A 20,126-nucleotide genomic window follows, 5' to 3' on the forward strand; every position below is an offset into this window, starting at 1 on the left:
TTGATATATGAGATCTGACACTTTTTGCACTGTAAATATGATATAGGGCTCTATCTTACACCCGGCGCAATGCAGCGCAATGCGCGACGCAAGTGTCTTTCGCTAGTTTCCACCCTAATTTTCACGTTTAGCGCCGCGTTTTTTAAATAGCAAATGCATTTGCGCCCCCTTTGCGCCCATGGGCGTTCTGGTCTGAAAAACGAGGTGTGTTCAAGCGCATTGTTGGCGCGTTGCTATTTTGAGGCAACTAAAATAGACTACGCCATTGACCAACAAAAACCTGGTCTAAAGTCAATGGCGCAATATGTTTTATGTTATTTAAAGAGCGCATTAATATGCGCCTATAAACGGGAGGACAACGCGGGTTTGCTTATCACAAAGTACATAAATGCGCAGCAGCACAAAAATGCTTTTAAATATGAAAGATTAAAGGATTGAATGTAAGAGAATATTATTGAGTCTCTTGGACATATTTATAAATGAGGACTGATTATGAGACGTTAGAAGGCGCAAAGAGCTGCTTTACCTGCAGCCTGGTAAGTAAATAAATGCTTTGCTTTAAACAAATGCGTCTGTTTTTAAATGTTTTTTTTAATGCTACCTCACGGATTTATTGTATATGATGTACCTGTGGATATGGCGAGATGAGAAACATTTGTAAGTAATGCTTAAAAAAACTCTTTGCTAAAAAAACGCTGTCCAAAGTGCTGAAACGTGAGGAGAGCCGTTTGTAATTTCTTTATCTCCTGTTTGTTACAAATAAAGTATTTTTAGAGTACAAACCTTATCTTACATGCTTGTAAATTATGTTTTGATGATATTGGATAGTCATACATTTACAGCAATTACAAGCCTGCTTTTTACTTCCATGACTAAAAGAAAACGGGTTTTAAAGGTTTTAATAAAAAAATAACAATTTCAAAATAAGGGAAAAACAACACAATTATTTAACATTAATCTTAAACTGGGGATCTTCTTCCTCCGCTTAGTTTTTAAGTTTGCAAAGTTCGTCATCTAAATAGGGATTAGACATAGCGCCCGCGCAACTTGCTTTTAAAGGGGATGAGAGCTGTGACTCTCATTTGTTTACTGCACGTTACGCCCAAAATACTCCCATTACAATAGGACCTACCCTTTTCGACCATGCGCTCGGCGCAAAAACGATTTTTCCCGTCATTAAATTAGCAAAAGTGGATTCGGACACGCCCATTTAGACGTTGCGCTGTGCGCTTTAAACAATGCGCTTAGATCGTTAAAATAGGGCCCATATTCTGCATTTATAAATTATAAAAATAAAGTTGAATTAACTTGCATGGGGCATTTCCCAGACAGGGCAAGTTTGGTATTTTACACTTAAAGTCCTGTTTTCAGATTGTTTATGATGAAATAGAACGGCTTTGACTGAAATTTGGACATATGTTGCTGGGCCGAGAATTTTCGGGTGTTTGTTGTATCACCTCCCACCTCTACAATGGCTGCATAGGTGCACTGGAACAATCCTTCCTAAAATGCATTAAACTTTTGTTCAATGGAGTTTTTGTGTGAGCATATCAGTGAACACCCCTGACCACTCGGTGAGTTTCACGTCTTTGTAAACGAAAGTTTAATGCATTTTAGGAAGGATTGTTCCAGTGCACCTATACACCCATTGTAGAGGTGGGGGGGCTGATACAACAGAAACCGAAAAATTTTCGGACCAGCATCATATGTCCAAATTTCAGTCAAAACCGTTCTATTTCATCATAAACAATCTGAAATCAGGACTTTAAGTGTAAAATACCGAACTTGTCCTTTAAACCTAGTCCCAGACTAACTTAAATGTTGGTGTTGTCTTGAAAATGACTTAAATATCCAAATTTAACTAAGGCCTAGTCCTGGTTTAAACTAATCCCTGTCCGGGAAAGTGACCCTATTTTTATAATCTCATTTCAAGTTGATTAAATTTAAAAATTGAAGAGCAACAAGGAGTTTTTACAGTGTGGTGGTCAAACATTAGTTCATCTTCATAGTTAATTTGATGTTATATGTAAATACCCTTTATTTACTGTGGTAGGACATTTGTGTAACCTTCAGGAGAACCTAATAACATTACTTTGGGGGGTCACCATACTTTACAGTGTTAAAGTGATGTGGGTCAAATTATGTAGTTTCTTCCTTAATTTGATCCAAATTCATTTGTTACCAACGTATCTTTCTGGAATTTTCCTCTAAGGTCATTTTGGAAGCCATCCTGGCAACATTACTGTCTCATAAACCTTCACTTCACTGCTTTAAATGGATAATAGATACAATTTTTCGCTCAACTGCAATGGTAAAATATTCCAACAGTTTTTCTGCCACTGTCACAACTTGCCATAAGTTCTTCATACGCCAAATATTTCTCTAAATGGGGAACATTGATTTTCAGTAGATGTCTTTTAAAATCTGGGTCAAACTTTTGAGGTTAGTCTTGGTTGAGTTCTCGCTCATAGCATGTGGACATTTCTTCATGACACTTTTTTGGGCCAAAATAAAGAGGGCTCTTCAACATCTTGCTGTCGGTCATACAAATGAGTACTGTAAATATTTCCTGGGTAAACAGCAGCTGGAGTCTTGATCAAGTTTTGCTTTACCCCACAAAGCAAGTCGACAAAGATTCATGTTAGTTGTGCTGTACTTAAGACTTATCAATGCCAGTTAAATGACATAGGAGTCTAAGCATACTCCAGTGTGTTTAGCACAAGAGATTTGGCTGGCACGCACACTTGTTTCAGCACATATTTGAGAAGGTTTGGTCTTGTCTTCCAAAGCAGCGGTCTTACCTCATTCTTCCATTATGGGTTAGACAGAGTAAAATTGGGTCAAGCTCCTCACTGCAAAGACTTGGATAACTTTTGATTCATTATACATTTGTGTTGTTTATATTATATGCACTCCTGAACTATAATAGCCTACTTTATTTTGTTAATACGAAGCTAAACAAGACAGACATAAAGAACGAAACGGAGAACATTTATTCAGTGCTCTTTGGAAAATGAACCAGTTAACTGCAGATGGCTGTTTAACAGCAAACAGCAGCTCCGTCTTTGTGAAGTGTTGTTAAATTAAGCTTGTAACTTTGCACAGTCAGCAATAAGGTATCAAGTCAGCTTTACGTTATTTCTAACAAACTGCTTCCTCTGTTCCCTTAACGCTGGGTTCTTTGGGAAGCTGAGCATGGATACATTTCCCTCACAACCAAAAGCACACGTTTTGGTGACACTGTTGATTTTGTGATTTATAAAAATGACAAATCTTACACAAGAAAGTTCAGGGGGGTGGACGGACGTATACAAACCCTGATGGAGTGTATTTGATACAGAAATACTCTGTCATACATCCAAATAGTTTTTAAATCAATTATATCAAATTCTGAGAAAATTACTAATTTCTGAGGTTTTTTGCTTGTTTTATGCACAAAACACTTAAAGGGGACAGAGAATTAAAAACCATTTTTGCCTTGTCTTTGTTGAATAATGGTAGTCTAACCGCATTCACGAACATACAAAAAGTGCTAAACATGCTAAACATCTCAGTCTCATAGAAATCCCTCTTTCAGAAATGTCAGACAGAAAACGGCCCAATCTGAAAAACTGATGCTTATGACCAGTGTTGGGAGTAACGCATTACAAAATATAATATATTACAGTAATATATTAGTTTTTGCTGTAACGCAGTAATATAACGCATTACTCGTAAAATTTTGGTAATATTTTACTCGTTACAGTCTTATTAACGAGCGCGTTACAACAATGCATTTCAAAATTAGACCGTGTTATTTTAAATTTTTATTTTTGACCAATGCGCGGGACCAGCATCCACACATGAAAAAGCTGTGTGTAAATGGCTGTGTGCCAAACAGCATACTTCCATACTATATAGTGGGCGAAAAGCACTACTTCTCGTACTCTTTGCCTACTATATAGTATGGAAGTAGGCGGTTTGGGACGCAGCGTAGGCTTCCACGTGCTGTATGCAACAAGTTCTTTAACTTTGTATTTGAAATGCGATTTGGACGCGGTGCGCGTCAAATATAGAGATGTTTCTTAAAGAGCCGAATCTGGGAAGTCCGCGGCTGTATTATAAGCATTGACTAAAGTGGTCGCAATCAGGTCCGGTAGCGCCGCACACGCATAATTTTGCGAATAAGAGCACTAAGTAAGAGCAACAGAAAGTTTCTATCGGTCTCCTGTGCTGCTTGAACCTCAGAAGTAAAGAGACTTTTACATGTTGCCAGTAAAATCCATATCACACCAGCAATGACAAGGTAAGCTTTGCTATGATTACAGTCCATATACATAATAGATTGCTAGGCTATTCCTATGCTATCTACAGTTTTATTACAAACAGCAACCTAAACTACAACATAACATTAGTGAAGACTTAAACATGGTTATCTAAATAGTACTTTAAACATCACTGTTTAAAGTTTTTACCAGCCTTTGTATGGGAGCCTATATTCATTGTTTGGCAAAAAGCAGTGCTCCTCTGTTTGTCTGTTTTACTAAGCAATGATATGTTAGCCTACATGTAATCCTATTGGACTGAAATGAGCTGTGTTCCTTGAGGCCTAATCCTCCAATAGCACTTTTTGATAAGTTGTGTCAACCCAGTGCATGCCAGGTTTGTGCTGTGAATCTGAATTAAAAGTGATCAAAAGATTAGAAATGAAAAGAGGTTGCGTGTCTTACCATGTTATTAGGCTATAGGTTGCATTATAGTGGGCTCTATTGTGTGTGGTATGTGTACCATAAATTACCAGACTTTTACCAGATCATTTGTCTATGTTTTTGATTATGACAGTAATTGTTACTGTATTTTGCCATAAGTCTTCACTTTGCCTATTGAAAGCTCGAGGGCCAACACATAACTTCTAGATTTATAAGCAGCAACAAACTAAATTTTAACATTTTATAATGCCTAGTCATACTTCTGTTCTTTTGATGAAAGTAACTCAAAAGTAACGCAAAAGTAGTGTAACTCATTACAGTTCAGAGACAGTAATATTGTAATGTAACTAATTACTTTCAAATGACAGTAATTTGTAATATATAATGTATTACACTTTGGAAGTAACTTGCCCAACACTGCTTATGACATCACAGGCATCTAACTGCCCCTCCACTTTAAAATAATTAGCAAAATTTTTTGAGTGGCAGCAAAGTCAGCCAATCAGTAATGAGATTAGAGCTGCAACTAACGACTATTTTTTCTGTCGACTAATCTAGCGATTATTTTTCCGATTAGTCGACTACTCTAACGACTATTTTTTATTATTAATACAGTGTTCTTTTTTGATTAGCTATTTAATCTGTTGGATAATCTGTTTTTCTACTCTCTGTCTGATCTGACAGTCATTGTTTGTTTTATTGTATTTTAACACAACTGAATGCTATTTTCACATATTATCTGTTCTGTTGAAAGACATATAGGGGCGGTTTCCCAGACAGGGATTAGACTAGTCCTAGACTAAAATAAATATAAGAGCTGTCAAAACTGAAAACAGCTTGCACTGACATATCTTAAAATACATCAGTGCCCTTAGTTTGGCCTCAAAATGCACACAAGTAATGTTTTTAGTAAGGCATGTTTGTTTAAACTAATTATATTTCCTAATTAAACTAGGTCTAGTCCTGGCTTAAGCTAATCTCTGTCCAGGAAACCACCCAGGGCCGGAGTGGGACTCATTTTTAGCCCTGGAGTTTAATGCCTTAAACCGGACCACTTTAGTTCATGACTGACTATATTAAAATAATACAGTTAAATCCTCAATAGCCTATATGTGCAATAGTGAACTGTTTTCTGCATCCTTGCAATTCATTGTATTTTTTTAAATATATAATTTCCAAATCAATGCAAATACAGTAAACAATTATGATTTTTGCTCTAATCTTTCAGCCCTATGATAAGGCATTTTTATATTATTCAATTAAACATATTCAAAAGCTACTAAAAGGGAACAAATGTGTTTTCCCCTATATTTCTATTTTTAAAAAATGGTGGGTGTTGAGATTACCTGTTGGGTTGAAAAAGTTTAGAAACTCCTGATATACAATACACAAGCAACGTTTATCAAGTATGCAGAGGAACAGGAAGAAAAATAAAAAATCCTTATCTTAATTTTTAGTACTTGGATCATGTACATTGCCAAATGCCCTGTGTCATAAAAGAACAAACATTGAATGGACTTGTTTTACTTAAGAAAACATTATATTCATATGAACGTTTTAAATGAACTGATGAGTTTTGCATCAAATAAGTTTTTGTTATCAAAAGACGATGAATAGTAATGACTATTCATAGATCATTCATTATTGCATCTATGACTTAGATTTTAAAAAATTACGATTTGTCTCATTTTCCTTTAAGTGGCCGTTCGTATCAGTTCGCGCATCTAGACGCGGGGCAAACGCCCTCAAATATAGACGCATCTGAATCTAAACTCGTGTTCACAGGCGAGCTCTTTGAAAAGCAACCCGTGCGTCTTGCGCTAACATTTTTAAAGCCGGCAAATTACGCGAGTGGGGCTGAATAAGTGCTGGCAGCAGCAACCTTCAACCCGGTGGCATGACAATTCACAATTCGGCGCAAATTAAAAAATTGCCATTACACAGAGTTACTACAGAAGGAATGCGCGGGGATAGGAGAGAGAGAGAGCTCGCGCACAAGCACATATAGAGAAAGTACGTGTGTGGGAAAACACAGTACTAACCTCATGATAAACTCGAATCAGTCGTCTTCTCTGCCAGTAACATCTGACGTTTACGTGAAAATGCAAGTACAAAACACAGCCAACTTTTAATTCTTTCACTCAGTGTCATGTATGAGAGGCGCTGTCTAGGGGCTTCACGCAGAGAAAAAGAGAGAGTGCGCGTGCACAAGAGAGGCACCACCGAGCGCTAACAACAATAAATGAAGCCGTTTTAAATGAAAATAAAAATGTAAATGTTGCAGCCATTGTTGGTTTTGAGGCGCACACAAAATCAATGTATGTATAACACTGTCAGGAGCAGAAGCCGCCATTACCCAAGATGAATGTAAAGAGCGACGCGTCGACGCATTTTATGCATGTCGACGTATTTTCATAGTCGACGTAATCGATGACGTCGACGCGTCGTTGCAGCACTAAATGAGATTGCAATTTAAGCCAGTAGGGGGAGCCAAATAGGCAAAACCACTTGTTTAAAATTCCCCACCCTAATAGAGCTATCTGAGAGAGGTTTTTAGGAAGCTTCTAAGGCATTACAGACCCAAACAAAAACATTTTTGTCTACATGTCACATCACAGAACAAGGATAAATATCCCGTTCAATCATTCTATGTCACCTTTAAATTTGATATTTTTGGTCTAAAAACTAGACTTATTTTCTTGGGTCGTTTTGCTCATCAAGAAAAATCATCTTAATTTAAGAATTTTTAGATATTTTTCCTGAAAACAAGACTAAGAACATTTTTTTTGCAATGTACGGATCTTCTCGGAGAGAAAAAGTTTGCAAACTCATTGCATTTATTGTCAGAGAGCATTTCACAAGGAACTTGATTTAGGGGGTTTGTTAGTCTCTCTACAGTAGCAAAAAGAGTTGTTTATGTTGTTGTTTATAATGTTTGAGAAGCAGCACTGTCTAGCTGTGCATAGTTTTACATTAAAAGCATGAAGACTGTCCTTAAAGATGCTATAATGTACCTCAAGTTTCGTTTTCGCCACATACGTTCAGTTCTGCATGTTCTTTTCATGCTCTGTACTGCTGTTGCTTTCTCCAAGGTGATTTACGTCGGCCAGTGATCATCCTGACCTGGAGCTATGCCATCAATAGCAACTTGTAGTTTAAATTTTCAAGAAGAAAATTAATAGACTCTGCTGATATGCTTGGCAACATTAATATAGCATTGAAAAATACCACACTGGCGTTCTCATTTATGAACCTTTTTTTGACATAGACAAATCTAGCATCAGTGCAGGACAGGTCAATAAATCAAAGTTAACACAGAAATGGTCAGATACCGCTTCATCTTAAATAACAGTAGATGAAATGTTTAGACCCTTGCTAATGAGCAGATCGGAAGTGTGTCCCCAATTGTGTGTACGGCCTTGCACATGTTGGTTCAGATCAAAAGTATACCTTTAGAAGTTCAATAGCAGTATTGTTTTCTGCATTAGGTTTTGAGTTTGACTTACATTTGAATTTATTAATTCTTTAGTTTTCAATTAAATGTATTTTTTATTTATTTAAAATGATCACATGACTCATTTTATGATAGTACTAATACTAAAAGCTGAAAGTTGGCAAAACAGGCCCTATCTTTCCATTAAATGGAGCCAAAGTCAAACATTTCAAACCAGTCAGATCGACCTACGGTGACATTGACTTTGGAAATGATACAGTATATCTAATTTACTGTTGCTGAGAAATGGGTAGTCACAGTCGAAAGTTCCTTGTGTTTTTGGCAGATTTTGGGTTTAGAGAGGATGTGGAGAGCTTGGCTGAGATTGATTTCCTCTAAAAGGGGTTTAATATACACTTCATGTCCAAATCATCCTGACTCATCAGAATTTTAAAAACAATTTTCAATAATTTACAGTAAGTCTTCTCATCCAGTATGTGTTTATGGATGAGTCTTGGAAGAAGGTTCATTTTTCTGTTGTGTGTCATTCTCCTTGTAAGAGAATGATAGATTTTGTATGTAGGACAAAATGCAGAATGCCATGTGGGAGTCCTGCTATTTTACATGATTTTAAATTAGCTAGAGGTTCAGTTCCAGTCAAGTCTTAAAAGGAAGCTTGTTTTAGCTGTTTGGCTGGTCTTAGCTGATTTAGAAAGGAAGTAGCTGGTTTAAGCTGGCCCTCCCAGCTTGGCTAAGCTGGTCAAGCTGGTCTTCCATCCAGGTCAAGCTGGTAGGTCAGCTGGTTTTAGCTGGTAGGTCAGCTGGTCCCAGCCTGACAAGCTAAAAAGTGACCAAAAGCAGCTTAACCAGCTTATACCAGGCTGGGAGAACCAAGAGAAACCATTCCTGTCTACAGCCGTGAGAGTCCGCTCTATGCTGCTCATGTAATTCAATGGATTCAGTGATGCGGAATGACTTTTTGAACTTGATTTGGCTTGTCGTGTTAATTTAGCCTATTCAGCCTCCCAGGAATGTTCTGTATGCTACATGTATTGTGTAAATCAGTGGTTCTCAATTCCAGTCCTCGGGCCCCCCCTCCCAGAACATTTTAGATGTATCCATATATAAAAACACCTGATTCAGTTTATCAGCTTGTTAGTGTGTTAATTAAGGAGCCTGATGAGTGACATTCTGGGGGGGGAAGGACTGGAATTGGGAACCACTTGTGTAAATAACTCTTTATGTAACTTTAACATGTACAGACACCTATTCAGCCTTCTGTTCTGTGCTGTTGTTTAGTTGAATAACTTTCCAGATTAAATGTTCTTCGGCTTGGATTTTGTGAAATAATTTTCTAAATAAATGCAACGTATAGTCCACTGCGACTTATATATGTTTTTTCCTCTTCAAAACACATTTTGACTGATGCGACTTATACTCCAGAGCAACTTATAGTCCAGAAAATATGATATATATTCCCAAATATTTAATATAAGCTATAGGGAATTGCACGCAATGTGCAAGGTTTTTTTATTTTAATGACTTGCCCCACAAATATAGTAATACATTTTTACCCGCCCCATCCCAAGTGTGAACTTACACTGTAATTATACTAGGTACACATCTAGTTACCATGTAAGTTTACAGGTATAATGCAGGGTTCACACCAGACGCGGTAGAGGTGGAAAGCGCGAGTGATTTACATGTTAAGTCAATGCGAAGACGCGATTAGGCATCCCGCGGATGGCACGTTCCGCGCGAATTGAGCGTTGCCGCGGGAAACGCGCAAGTTAAAAATTTGAACTTCTGCGGATTTCCAAGCCGCGTTAACCAATCAGGACCTTGCTGTAGTAGTGACGTGATTACAGGAAGCGGGTGGAGTCTCAGCGGAGTCGCAGAAGCCCCTCCCATGACGCAAATTTCCGTGTGAATGTATCGAATGACTAGAATTTTACGTGCAGCTTTCATGCACAAATGAAACGAGGAAACTCAAAAGTCCAACTACGTGCGAATAGCACATTTTTGCCGCCTCTGACGCGGCTGGTGTGAATGCACCATAAGGGGCACTTAACTCTTTCCCCGCCATTGACGAGATATCTCGTCAATTAAGAGAAAACGCTTCCCCGCCAATGACGAGATATTCCGTCTTTCCGCAATACCGCTTTTATCCACCAGGTGGCGCACTTCCGCAACTTATACAACCCGGAAGTATTGCCCTCTGACAAGCTGCTGCATGTCCGTGTCTGTTTTAAAGATCGCTCTGAATGGGATCTCTATGAAAAGTCCGTCACAAAAATGGAATTATCTCTGCTTTTTGCTCAAAATGTGGTGTTTTTGCAGAAACCTACCCATATTCAAAAGCTGATTACAAAAGAACTACTCAAGGTAGGATGAAACGGTTTTTTTTGTTTGAAAGGAGAGTGTCTGTTCTTTCATTTGGTATATTGTATGTTTATATATCTTAAGAAGTACATTTTCTGGAAGGAATTAAACTTTGGTGAAAATCATGAAAAACGCTGGCGCTGGCTGGCAACTTTTTTAAAAAATGCTGGCGGTGAAAGAGTTAATATAAAGTGGGACCCCCAGAAAATACCAGCGGTTTTCATGGAGTGCTTTTACATGCACAGTCTTACACAGATTATGCTTTAAGGAATAGTCTACCCTTTTGCCATATTAAACTATGTTATTACCTCAACCTAGACGAATTAATACATACCTATCTTTTTTCAATGCGTGCACTGTACAGCGCGTTGTGAATGTGTTAGCATTTAGCCTAGCCCCATTCATTCCTATGGTACCAAAAAAAAGTTTTATTTTGTGGCACCATACTTACTGTTATAACTCCTCATGTAACAGTCTTTAAATAGGGAAAACATGGAAGTGTTTGCTGGCTTCCCTGTTTGGTACCATAGGAATGAATGGGTCTAGGCTAAATGCTAACACATTCACGACGCGCTGTACAGTGTACGCATTGAAAAAAGATAGACATGTATTAATTATTCTAAGTTGAGGTAATAACATAGTTTAATATGGCAAAAGGGTAGACTATTCCTTTAATAAACTAATAATGTGTGGGGTCATGTAATCTCGTAAAATAGTTTTCTTTCATCGGGGAAAGCCCATAAACAATGTAAGCAAAAAACGATTGGCATGTAAACACCATAACCAGCTTTCTCGCAGTTTTCTTCATGTGTGCATGTCTACTAAGCGCAAGTAGGCGTAACACATAAAAGTCTCTGCTCGACTAAAGCAGTTGAGAGAGAAACTGCGAAAATAAAAGCTCATGTTCAATTTACAGGTTCTGCAAATATGAGAAGAGATACAACAGTACAGCTTAAGACAGATATTACTTCTGCTTGTTTGAATGACTATATGTACTATAGGCAGTGTCATCACTACCTGTGAGAAACCTGACAAATTTCCAAATCCCATGTAAACGCAGTCGTCTGCATAGCCAGTTTATTGATTAGCATGTAAACGCATGAAAACAGTTTTCTATAATAATCAGAATTTCGATAATATCCACTTATTCTGTGCATGTAAAGGTTTTTACAGCAATTAGTTGGACACTTGTTTGATGTCACCAATAAATCAGGTTAGGGTTAATCTATGGTTAGGGTGCATGACTCAACAACTTGCCATTTCCCAGTGGATTTAAAGAAAACAGGTTTAGATTTATATAGACATCAATTCCCGGTTTGATGAACAGAACAGCTTGAGGCGGTTGAGTCACAGCCTGTAGTCAAATCAGCAGAGTGAAAACATCAGTGGATCACATTGAAATCACATTGAGTTTAAGTCCCAAAGTTGTTTAAAAAAAAAATAAGGCCAGCCCAAGGGAAACAGATGAGATAATTCATCTCTGTAGGTCTGGCAAAGTTACTTACTTTCTTTTCTCGAATAGCTTCTATATTCACATCAGTGATCCACTTGTAAAGGGATTGGAGGGACTTTGATAAAATTGTCTGCAAATCCTCTTCTCTACTCTAACAGACGACACAAGCCGATTAAATCGGCTTGCAGATGATCTTTATTTAAAGACTTTATTTTGAGACTAAACAGAAGTTGTACTGTACATACGTATATGCCATGCCTTGCCAACCAACTCAAATACCTTGATTTTTTATATCGGCATTGTGTTTTTGTGATCTAGAATAAGACAGAAAAAGAGATTTGTTGTCATACACTGTCAAAAATAAAGGTACAAAGCTGTCACTGGGGCAGTAAGGTCCTATTATATACCATTGGTACAAATATGTATCTTTGAACAATCAATATGTACTTTTAAAGTACTAATATGCCCTTTTTGTCCCAGTGACAACTTTTGTACCTTTATTTCTGAAAGTGTACCAAGATCCCAAAAACTTCTCACTGATCGTTTTAACAGGTGTCTTGGTAATCAACTTTGTTGTCATCACAGATATCTGTAATAATTTTCTATTCTCTACAGTATGTAGTGCATAAGATATGTGAGACATTTGTAGCGCTGTCCGAAATCTGAAATGCTTATATAATTTGACTCCCTGTATGGTGCAATATTTTACAGGGAGCTTCAATATTTGCAGGTGCTGCATTGATTTACAAAACGATGTAAAGTTGTAGCCAAGCTCTGAGTCTCTCTCTTCAGTCAAATATTTTCATCAGTGTCCGAATCTCACTCATTTTCTATCACTTTTTTCCAGTACTGCATAGTTGACTATTAATCATTCTTTGTATAGTGAAAAGTGAGGGAGGGAGTGTTTTCGGAGTTTTGCTTTGGGACATGACTCTTGATAATATTTCATGACAGTTCTTGACATTCTGATCATCTTTCACCGTTAGTTGAAGCAGTCGGCACTAAATGTTTCTGTCCTGAAGCTTCTGAGGATATGTACAGAGTTTAACTTGGCAAAAGTAAAATATTCAATTACAGATGCATTTAACTGTAATTCAAGAAAACACCTCAGGTAATAAGTCTGACTTATTAAAGGAACAGTTCACCCCAAAATAAAAAAGTGCAAATATTTTACTCAACCTCAACCCATCCTAGGTATAAATGACTTTCTTCTTTTAGCGAAACACAGTCAGAGTTAAATAATATCCTGGCTCTTTTTAGATTTATAATGACACTGGATAGTGCCCCATTTTTAAAGCTCGATAAAGTGCATTGATCCATCAACAAAGAATCCATACAGTTATTAAATGTCTTATGAGGTAAAGGGATGTTTTTGTAACATTGGGTTATAGGTCAGCCTTCCACCTGACTTCAACAAGCTCATGTAGGGCCCTATAATTTCCACGATCACGGAATCTCGGACGGAATCACGGAATTGGCAAATTAACACAGAATCTAGTGTTAATGCGGAATTTCGTGGAATTTTACATATTTTGAATAAAATTCTGTTTTTGTGTCAGAGACGAACGTATGTCTGGGGGAAATGCAGACCGGGGGAAGTAAATCTGGGCGACACACCTCCTCTCGTCATTTAAGACCCCCTCCTTAAAGGAGCATTTCACCCGTAGAAACATTAATCTTTATTGAAAGTGCGTCATATTTGTAGTCAAAATGTAACATACATTTTAAATTTGGTGCCTATTTGACCGAGAAAAGGGGTGTTTGTAGTCTCACCCCCTCAACAAAGATATTGGACTTCCTGCTTTCAATGATGCAATATGATGATTTTTACATCATTGAAAGAAGGAAGTGCAACACTTAAATCTGTATTTCTCCTGTCTCAGCGGCAACTGAGAAAATGATGCACGAACATTCAAAAACATGACTGGGGTTCTAACTATACAAAGCTTAATGCAAATGGGTGAAGTGTACCTTTAACACTGAAACCATGGCGAAGCGGCTCTCCGCAACTCTGCTTTCGTCAGCGAAAAAATTAAGAAATTGGACGCTAAGCACTTAGTTCCGAGCAGTTCTCACATGACTTTTATGTGACCGGAGAACTGTTATTTTGTAAGTTTTGTCAACGCTCTGTTCACTGTGAGCGCAAAGATACATGCACCCTCTCATCCACGTCTGTCTCACTGCACCTCTCTCACGTGCACACGCTCTCGCATCTGTCTGAAATCCGAACACAAATCCTCATGTATTTGTTCAGTTTTATGCATTTCAAGCGAGCTGAGGCAAACTAACTATCCCTCGCATTTAAAATATAATCATCTGCATCATGGCGCCGCTCTCTGTCTCTCTTTCGCTCGCACGGGCAAAGAGCTGCGCGCTCATGGTGTCCTTTAAGTAATCGTGTTATCCAGTTTTTCCCCAAATCATTTACATTTTAATCATTAACCTTAAAGGCAAACTCTTTTTATGACTAAAATAACAGTAAAGGGTAGAAAAAAATAATTGCCATAAATTAAAACTGATAAAACGGAATTTGCAAAAATGAAAATGGAGAAAACGGAATTTGGGATAAAATTAAACGGAATTTGGGAAAAAATAAAACGGAATTTGAAATTATGAAATTGGTGTTGTTCATCATTGGCAGTGTGAATGAACCAAGAATGAAACGATCCCGGATGCATTTTCCGTGTATTTTTATGTCTGTATGAAAAGAGCTCAAGATTAAAGCATCAAAGCTCCAGTTTCCTATCCAAAGCAGGTGCAGTGTCATACTGTAACAACTAAATGATAGTTTGTGCGCATATTGTCCTGCATAGAGAAATACATATAATTTGGAGACTAAATTTAGAAGAGCTGGATTCAGCCCAGGCCATGGTCCACTGGCTTTAAAAATGTGATTGCAGGTTGTCACGTATGCATTCAGGGATGGTGGGAACGAGTGTAGGCGTAAAAAGGCGTTTGTTATCTTTAGCCAAACATTGATTGTTCATCTGTAAACCAAACTGCCTGGAATGCACAGTACGGTAAATAACTTCCAAAAATATCAGCTTGTCCTTCACTGACCTCTTATGGTTTCACATTTCTAGGACTGCAGTTTTAATAATAGATCAATGTGTAATTTAATTACTTATTCATTGGGTAATATAAAACGAACGGATAATTGCAAGGTGACACAGGGATAAAAAATGTAAAAAGTATTTTCCTTTGTAATCTACAAAGATTACATGTATCTTCAAATGAAAGATTGTATGTGTTAAATTATTAAACTTAAAAATGCAGCAAACACAAAAAGAGCACACTGCAAGTGTGGTGGAGACATCAAAAATCAGATTGACTTTTATTTTTTAAAAAGACAGAAATTTGTCAATGATAGATAATAGGTTTGTGGCACTACACTATCTAAAAAAAAATCCAGCTCATTTAAAGTTCTCTCGTCTCTGATTAATAGAAATACCATAATTTTTTCCATCTGGAAATATCCTTAGGCCACAAGCTGACAGCTGTACATACCAGCACACATAAGCACCCACACAAACCTCTATCATGATAGACTGTGTATTTCGACGCCACATATGAGCTCATACTGATTTGCATATAGTATTTACTTTTTTAATAAATGGAGTTCTTTCTATTGAAATGTGAGTCATTTAGTTTTTTTTCTTTTAAAGTACAATATTATATGACCATCCTGATGATGCCAAAGGGAGAAACGTTTTACATCCTCCAGAGTGTAAAGGAATGATAATGTAAAGTCTCACCAGGCTGCTGTAGTGTCCACTGTGTCCAATAACCGGCTGTGTCGGTTATTGAAGACTCCAAAAATAAGACCCCATAGTTTGTTTGTGAAAGCAGTTTATTGCGACGTACAGTTACGTTTTAGGGATAAGCGCCCTCTAGCGGCCAACAGCAATCATAACTTGCGGTTGCGTTTCAAGGTTGCCTTATGCATCAGATTAGACTCATTTCATTTTTCTGCATTTGTACAAGTACAAATGGTTTCATAAACACTTGATCAAGTTTCACCTGCTGCTGGTAGTGGCATACATTTAGTAAACGGTCTTATTTGTGGTAACGGACAATGACCTAAACAGTCGTATGGGTTGGCAACGTGATCTTGTGAGAATACGTGTGTATTTTTATACATTTACTTACGTTTTAATACACACATATAATATTGACTTTTGACAGGACTAATACAGAAATTAATCAGCTTTACAGACAGCTTTTTAGTCTCATCTATGAACTGAGAACTTTGCACAAGGCAAATCACCTCATCATGCTGACTTCAGCACATAGCCGGGTAGAGATGTTAAACCATCATGCCAGGCTTCTGATGTAAACCAACTCCTCAGTCCTGACCCAAAAAACCTCAAAACAGCTGTAATTCATGGTGATGAAAGCATTATGGGACTGTTTCTTCTGATTTTTGGTGCATGTAAGCCAGCTTGCAATCTCAGAGAACAGTTTAGCTAAATGAAACTATTCATTAAAACATCTAAACAAAATAAGAGGATCGTGGAACAAACCAGTCAGCCAAAGCACACAGGCAAATGCTCGAAAGAGTGAGTTAAAAGACGTTAATGGTTATGGTTATAAATATAATTATAAGGGAGCTTTGGAAGTGGATGATACATGTAGGCATGCCTCTCAGATGTTTCTCCTCAGAATAAGACCCCAGTAATATTAAATGTATCTACTTTATGATTTAATAACACTTCACAAATGTCTTTAAGGAATAGTTTATCCAAAAATAAAAATTATGCCATCCTTTACTCACCACCTCAGATGTATATTGATTCTTCAGCTGAACACAAGTGGAGTATTTTTTTTAAATATGTCTGCCCTCATTGTCTGTGTTATGCCATTGGATGATCCCCAGTTTTCAGCTCCTGGTGTCGCATGGATTACTTTTATGATGGAGGTTTATCGTTTTTGTAGTTTAAAGGGACACTCCACTTTTTTGAAAATATGCTCATTTTCTAGCTCCCCTAGAGTTAAACATTTGATTCTTACCGTTTTGGAATCCATTCAGCTGATCTCCGGGTCTGGCGATACCACTTTAAGCATAGCTTAGCACAATCCATTGAATCTGATTAGACCGTTAGCATCGCGCTAAAAATAGGACTATACTCTCATTCTGGCGTAATAATCAAGGACTTTGCTGACGTAACATGGCTGCAGCAGGCGTAGTGATATTACGCACTGCCCAAAAATAGTCCCCTGCTATTGAAAGTAACCAAGGGGGCCATTTTCGGCTGCTGCGCAACATCACTGCACCTCCCGCAGCCATGCCACGGCAGCAAAGTCCCCGATCACTACGCCAGAATGAGAGTACAGTTCCCAACCATATATCAGCCCAGAAAATCGCAACTTTTAATTTTCCGTCAGTCTTAGTAGACAATGTAACTACAGAAGAGTCAAGTTTTAAATAGGAAAAATATCAAAACTCTTGGTGATTTTTTTAGCGCGATGCTAATGGTCTAATCAGATTCAATTGATTGTGCTAAGCTATGCTAAAAGTGGTAGCGCCAGACCCGGAGATCAACTGAATGGATTCCAAAAAGGTAAAAATCAAATGTTTAACTTTAGGGGAGCTGGAAAATGAGCATATTTTCAAAAAAAGTGGGATGTCCCTTTAAAAAAAATTTTAAGTCCATCCAATGGCATTACAAAGGAGAACATTGTAATTATTGTACTACACATGATATTGTGCTCTTTCTTGATTTTTCAACATATCTAGTTTAGTAAGAAAAAACAGGGTTAGAGATTTAAACAGCATTTTATAAAAAGCAACACAATAGATACCGCATATGGAGACAGGTTTACATTATGTGGCTTTACAATCTTTTCTATTTGTTTTGCAGATAAAACTTCCAGTGCTGTTGTTGGGCAGATCAGCTGATCTGAGACCAGGCGAGTTTGTGGTCGCTATCGGCAGTCCCTTCTCTCTTCAGAACACAGTGACCACAGGCATCGTCAGTACAACTCAGAGGGGCGGTAAAGAACTGGGTCTGCGTAATTCAGACATGGACTACATTCAAACGGATGCTATTATCAATGTGAGCACGCTTTGCATGTATTTAATATCACAAATATTAAAATAGGTAATAAAAGTCATTTTTGTGAAAACTCGTTTCAACATTTTATTAAAAAATACAATAAAATATAAATTGTTTGTATGAATTGCAATTTATTTATTTATTTTATTTTTATTTTATAGATTAAAAATAGGAAAATTCGACATACATTTCAATCTTTGACGTGACCTTAGTGTCAATATTAAAGATATCAAGGTTATATTTCACAGAATGTTATTTACATTATGTAGGATGATTTTATGTAGAAAACAGCAAACCTCCAAAAATTACTTTTGCTGTGTTTTTACATATTGCGCCACATGTGATAACCAAATATTTTCACATAGTTTGGCATAATCTTTTACTATTATTTAATGAAAATTTTAATCATCTCGGATATCTTCATTTGTCATCAGCCTATAAATATAAATACAGTTAAAAAAGTAATTCAGTAACTTTTAAGTCAAACACATTTAATTTCTTATAATCGAAAACTTTTTCTGTATTTCAGTACGGTAATTCGGGAGGACCTCTTGTGAACTTGGTAAGTTTTTATTTTGTCTTATTTGTATTGCGTCGTACTCATATGTTATCATTTTCTTGCATAATATCAGATAGTGGTCATGCTCTTAGTCTTGCTGTGTGCTTTATTGAATGCAGACCTGGAGCACAATCAATAATGATTATGGCACAATGTTTTTATTAACCATGAGCTTAGGAACATGTGTTGGCAAAAGCATTCAGTGTTGAGTCAGCCGTGACTGTGAACACATGCATTTATTGCGATCATTGTCACATCGTGACAGGAAAACATCTGTGTACTCCAGATGTGCAGAGTGTTTGTGGGTTCACATTTACATTTGCGTTTGTCGCTGCAGGATGGCGAAGTGATTGGAATCAACACGCTAAAGGTGACGGCGGGAATTTCTTTTGCCATTCCTTCTGACAAGATCCGACAATTCCTGGCTGAGTCGCATGACAGACAAGCTAAAGGTAAGGAACAAGTAAATTAATATGCTAATTTCAAAAATATTTAAATTTGATTCTTATTCACAGTATTAAGTGTATTATGTCTTTAGGAAAAATAGCCACAAAGAAGAAGTATATTGGTGTTAGGATGATGACGCTTACCCCAACGTAAGTCCCAGTTGTTACTGCAAAAAAAATCCCAGACAGGACTGAATGGACTTTATCCCACTTATTACATGGCTAATTGCCACATGAGTAAATAATTGGATACAGAATATTTGGCAGCAGATAGCTATTTTGGTTATGCTGGCTTGAGACAAAAGAAAGCAAAATATTAAACATTTAAGTAGTACTGGTCAAGATGATTCATAGTACCCAAAGAGCAGTATGTTATCAATTGTTAACAGATCTCTGAATGTCACAACTGACCAATCAGAATCAAGAATTTTAGTTAGCTGTGCAATAAGCAGAATTATATTACGGAATATATAATCATTACATTAGCAGCTGTATACAAGCAAATTCATGTATATATTAATATTACTCTTATAGACTTGCTAAGGAGCTAAAGGAAAGACAGAGCGATTTCCCAGATGTGACCTCTGGAGCTTACGTCATTGAAGTCATCCCAAAAACACCTGCTGAAGTGTAAGTAACCCATTACAGATCTGACATGTAGCCACTATAAAACTGTGGCTCCATATCTCATCTTTAAATATTTTTATGATTTTCTCATTTTCTTTTCTGTATATTTTATGATAGCTATTGGATCAATCTTAAGCCCTGGGTATAGTATGTTTTTTTTCCACATAAGCGAGTGTACACGCACAGTCGAACGCGCAGCCTTGCAAAGCATAGTTCATTTAACTCATACACTTGCACTGATGTTCGACGCATATGCATTGCCACAAATTGCAATGTATGTGAGGTTTCAAAAATCTGGCGATACACTACACGTGCATTCTTAGGGGCTGATCACACCAAACACGGTTTAAATGTTTGGAAACGCAAGGCGCGCCACACCTCTTTTTGGTCACTTTAAAAACGGATACCTCATTCGATTGGACAATGTAAAAGACACAAATGATGTTGGTCGCTTTTCCAGAGCGCTCCTTTAAAAACTCGTG

The 20,126-nt window shown here is 37.3% G+C and overlaps 1 protein-coding gene across 1 annotated transcript in view; it reads left to right on the forward strand.

Annotated features, from left to right (window-relative positions):
• The window catches only part of htra1b (HtrA serine peptidase 1b), a 50,218-nt gene that overhangs the window by 24,750 nt on the left and 5,342 nt on the right, over positions 1-20,126 (forward strand). The window contains exons 4-8 of the mRNA XM_055175626.2: positions 17,818-18,012; positions 18,542-18,574; positions 18,909-19,023; positions 19,110-19,167; positions 19,552-19,647. Coding sequence (XP_055031601.1) covers positions 17,818-18,012; positions 18,542-18,574; positions 18,909-19,023; positions 19,110-19,167; positions 19,552-19,647 — 497 coding nt within the window. The remainder of the gene's footprint in view (positions 1-17,817; positions 18,013-18,541; positions 18,575-18,908; positions 19,024-19,109; positions 19,168-19,551; positions 19,648-20,126) is intronic.

Source organism: Misgurnus anguillicaudatus, chromosome 4 (assembly GCF_027580225.2).
Source record: "Misgurnus anguillicaudatus chromosome 4, ASM2758022v2, whole genome shotgun sequence".
NCBI lineage: Eukaryota > Metazoa > Chordata > Actinopteri > Cypriniformes > Cobitidae > Misgurnus > Misgurnus anguillicaudatus.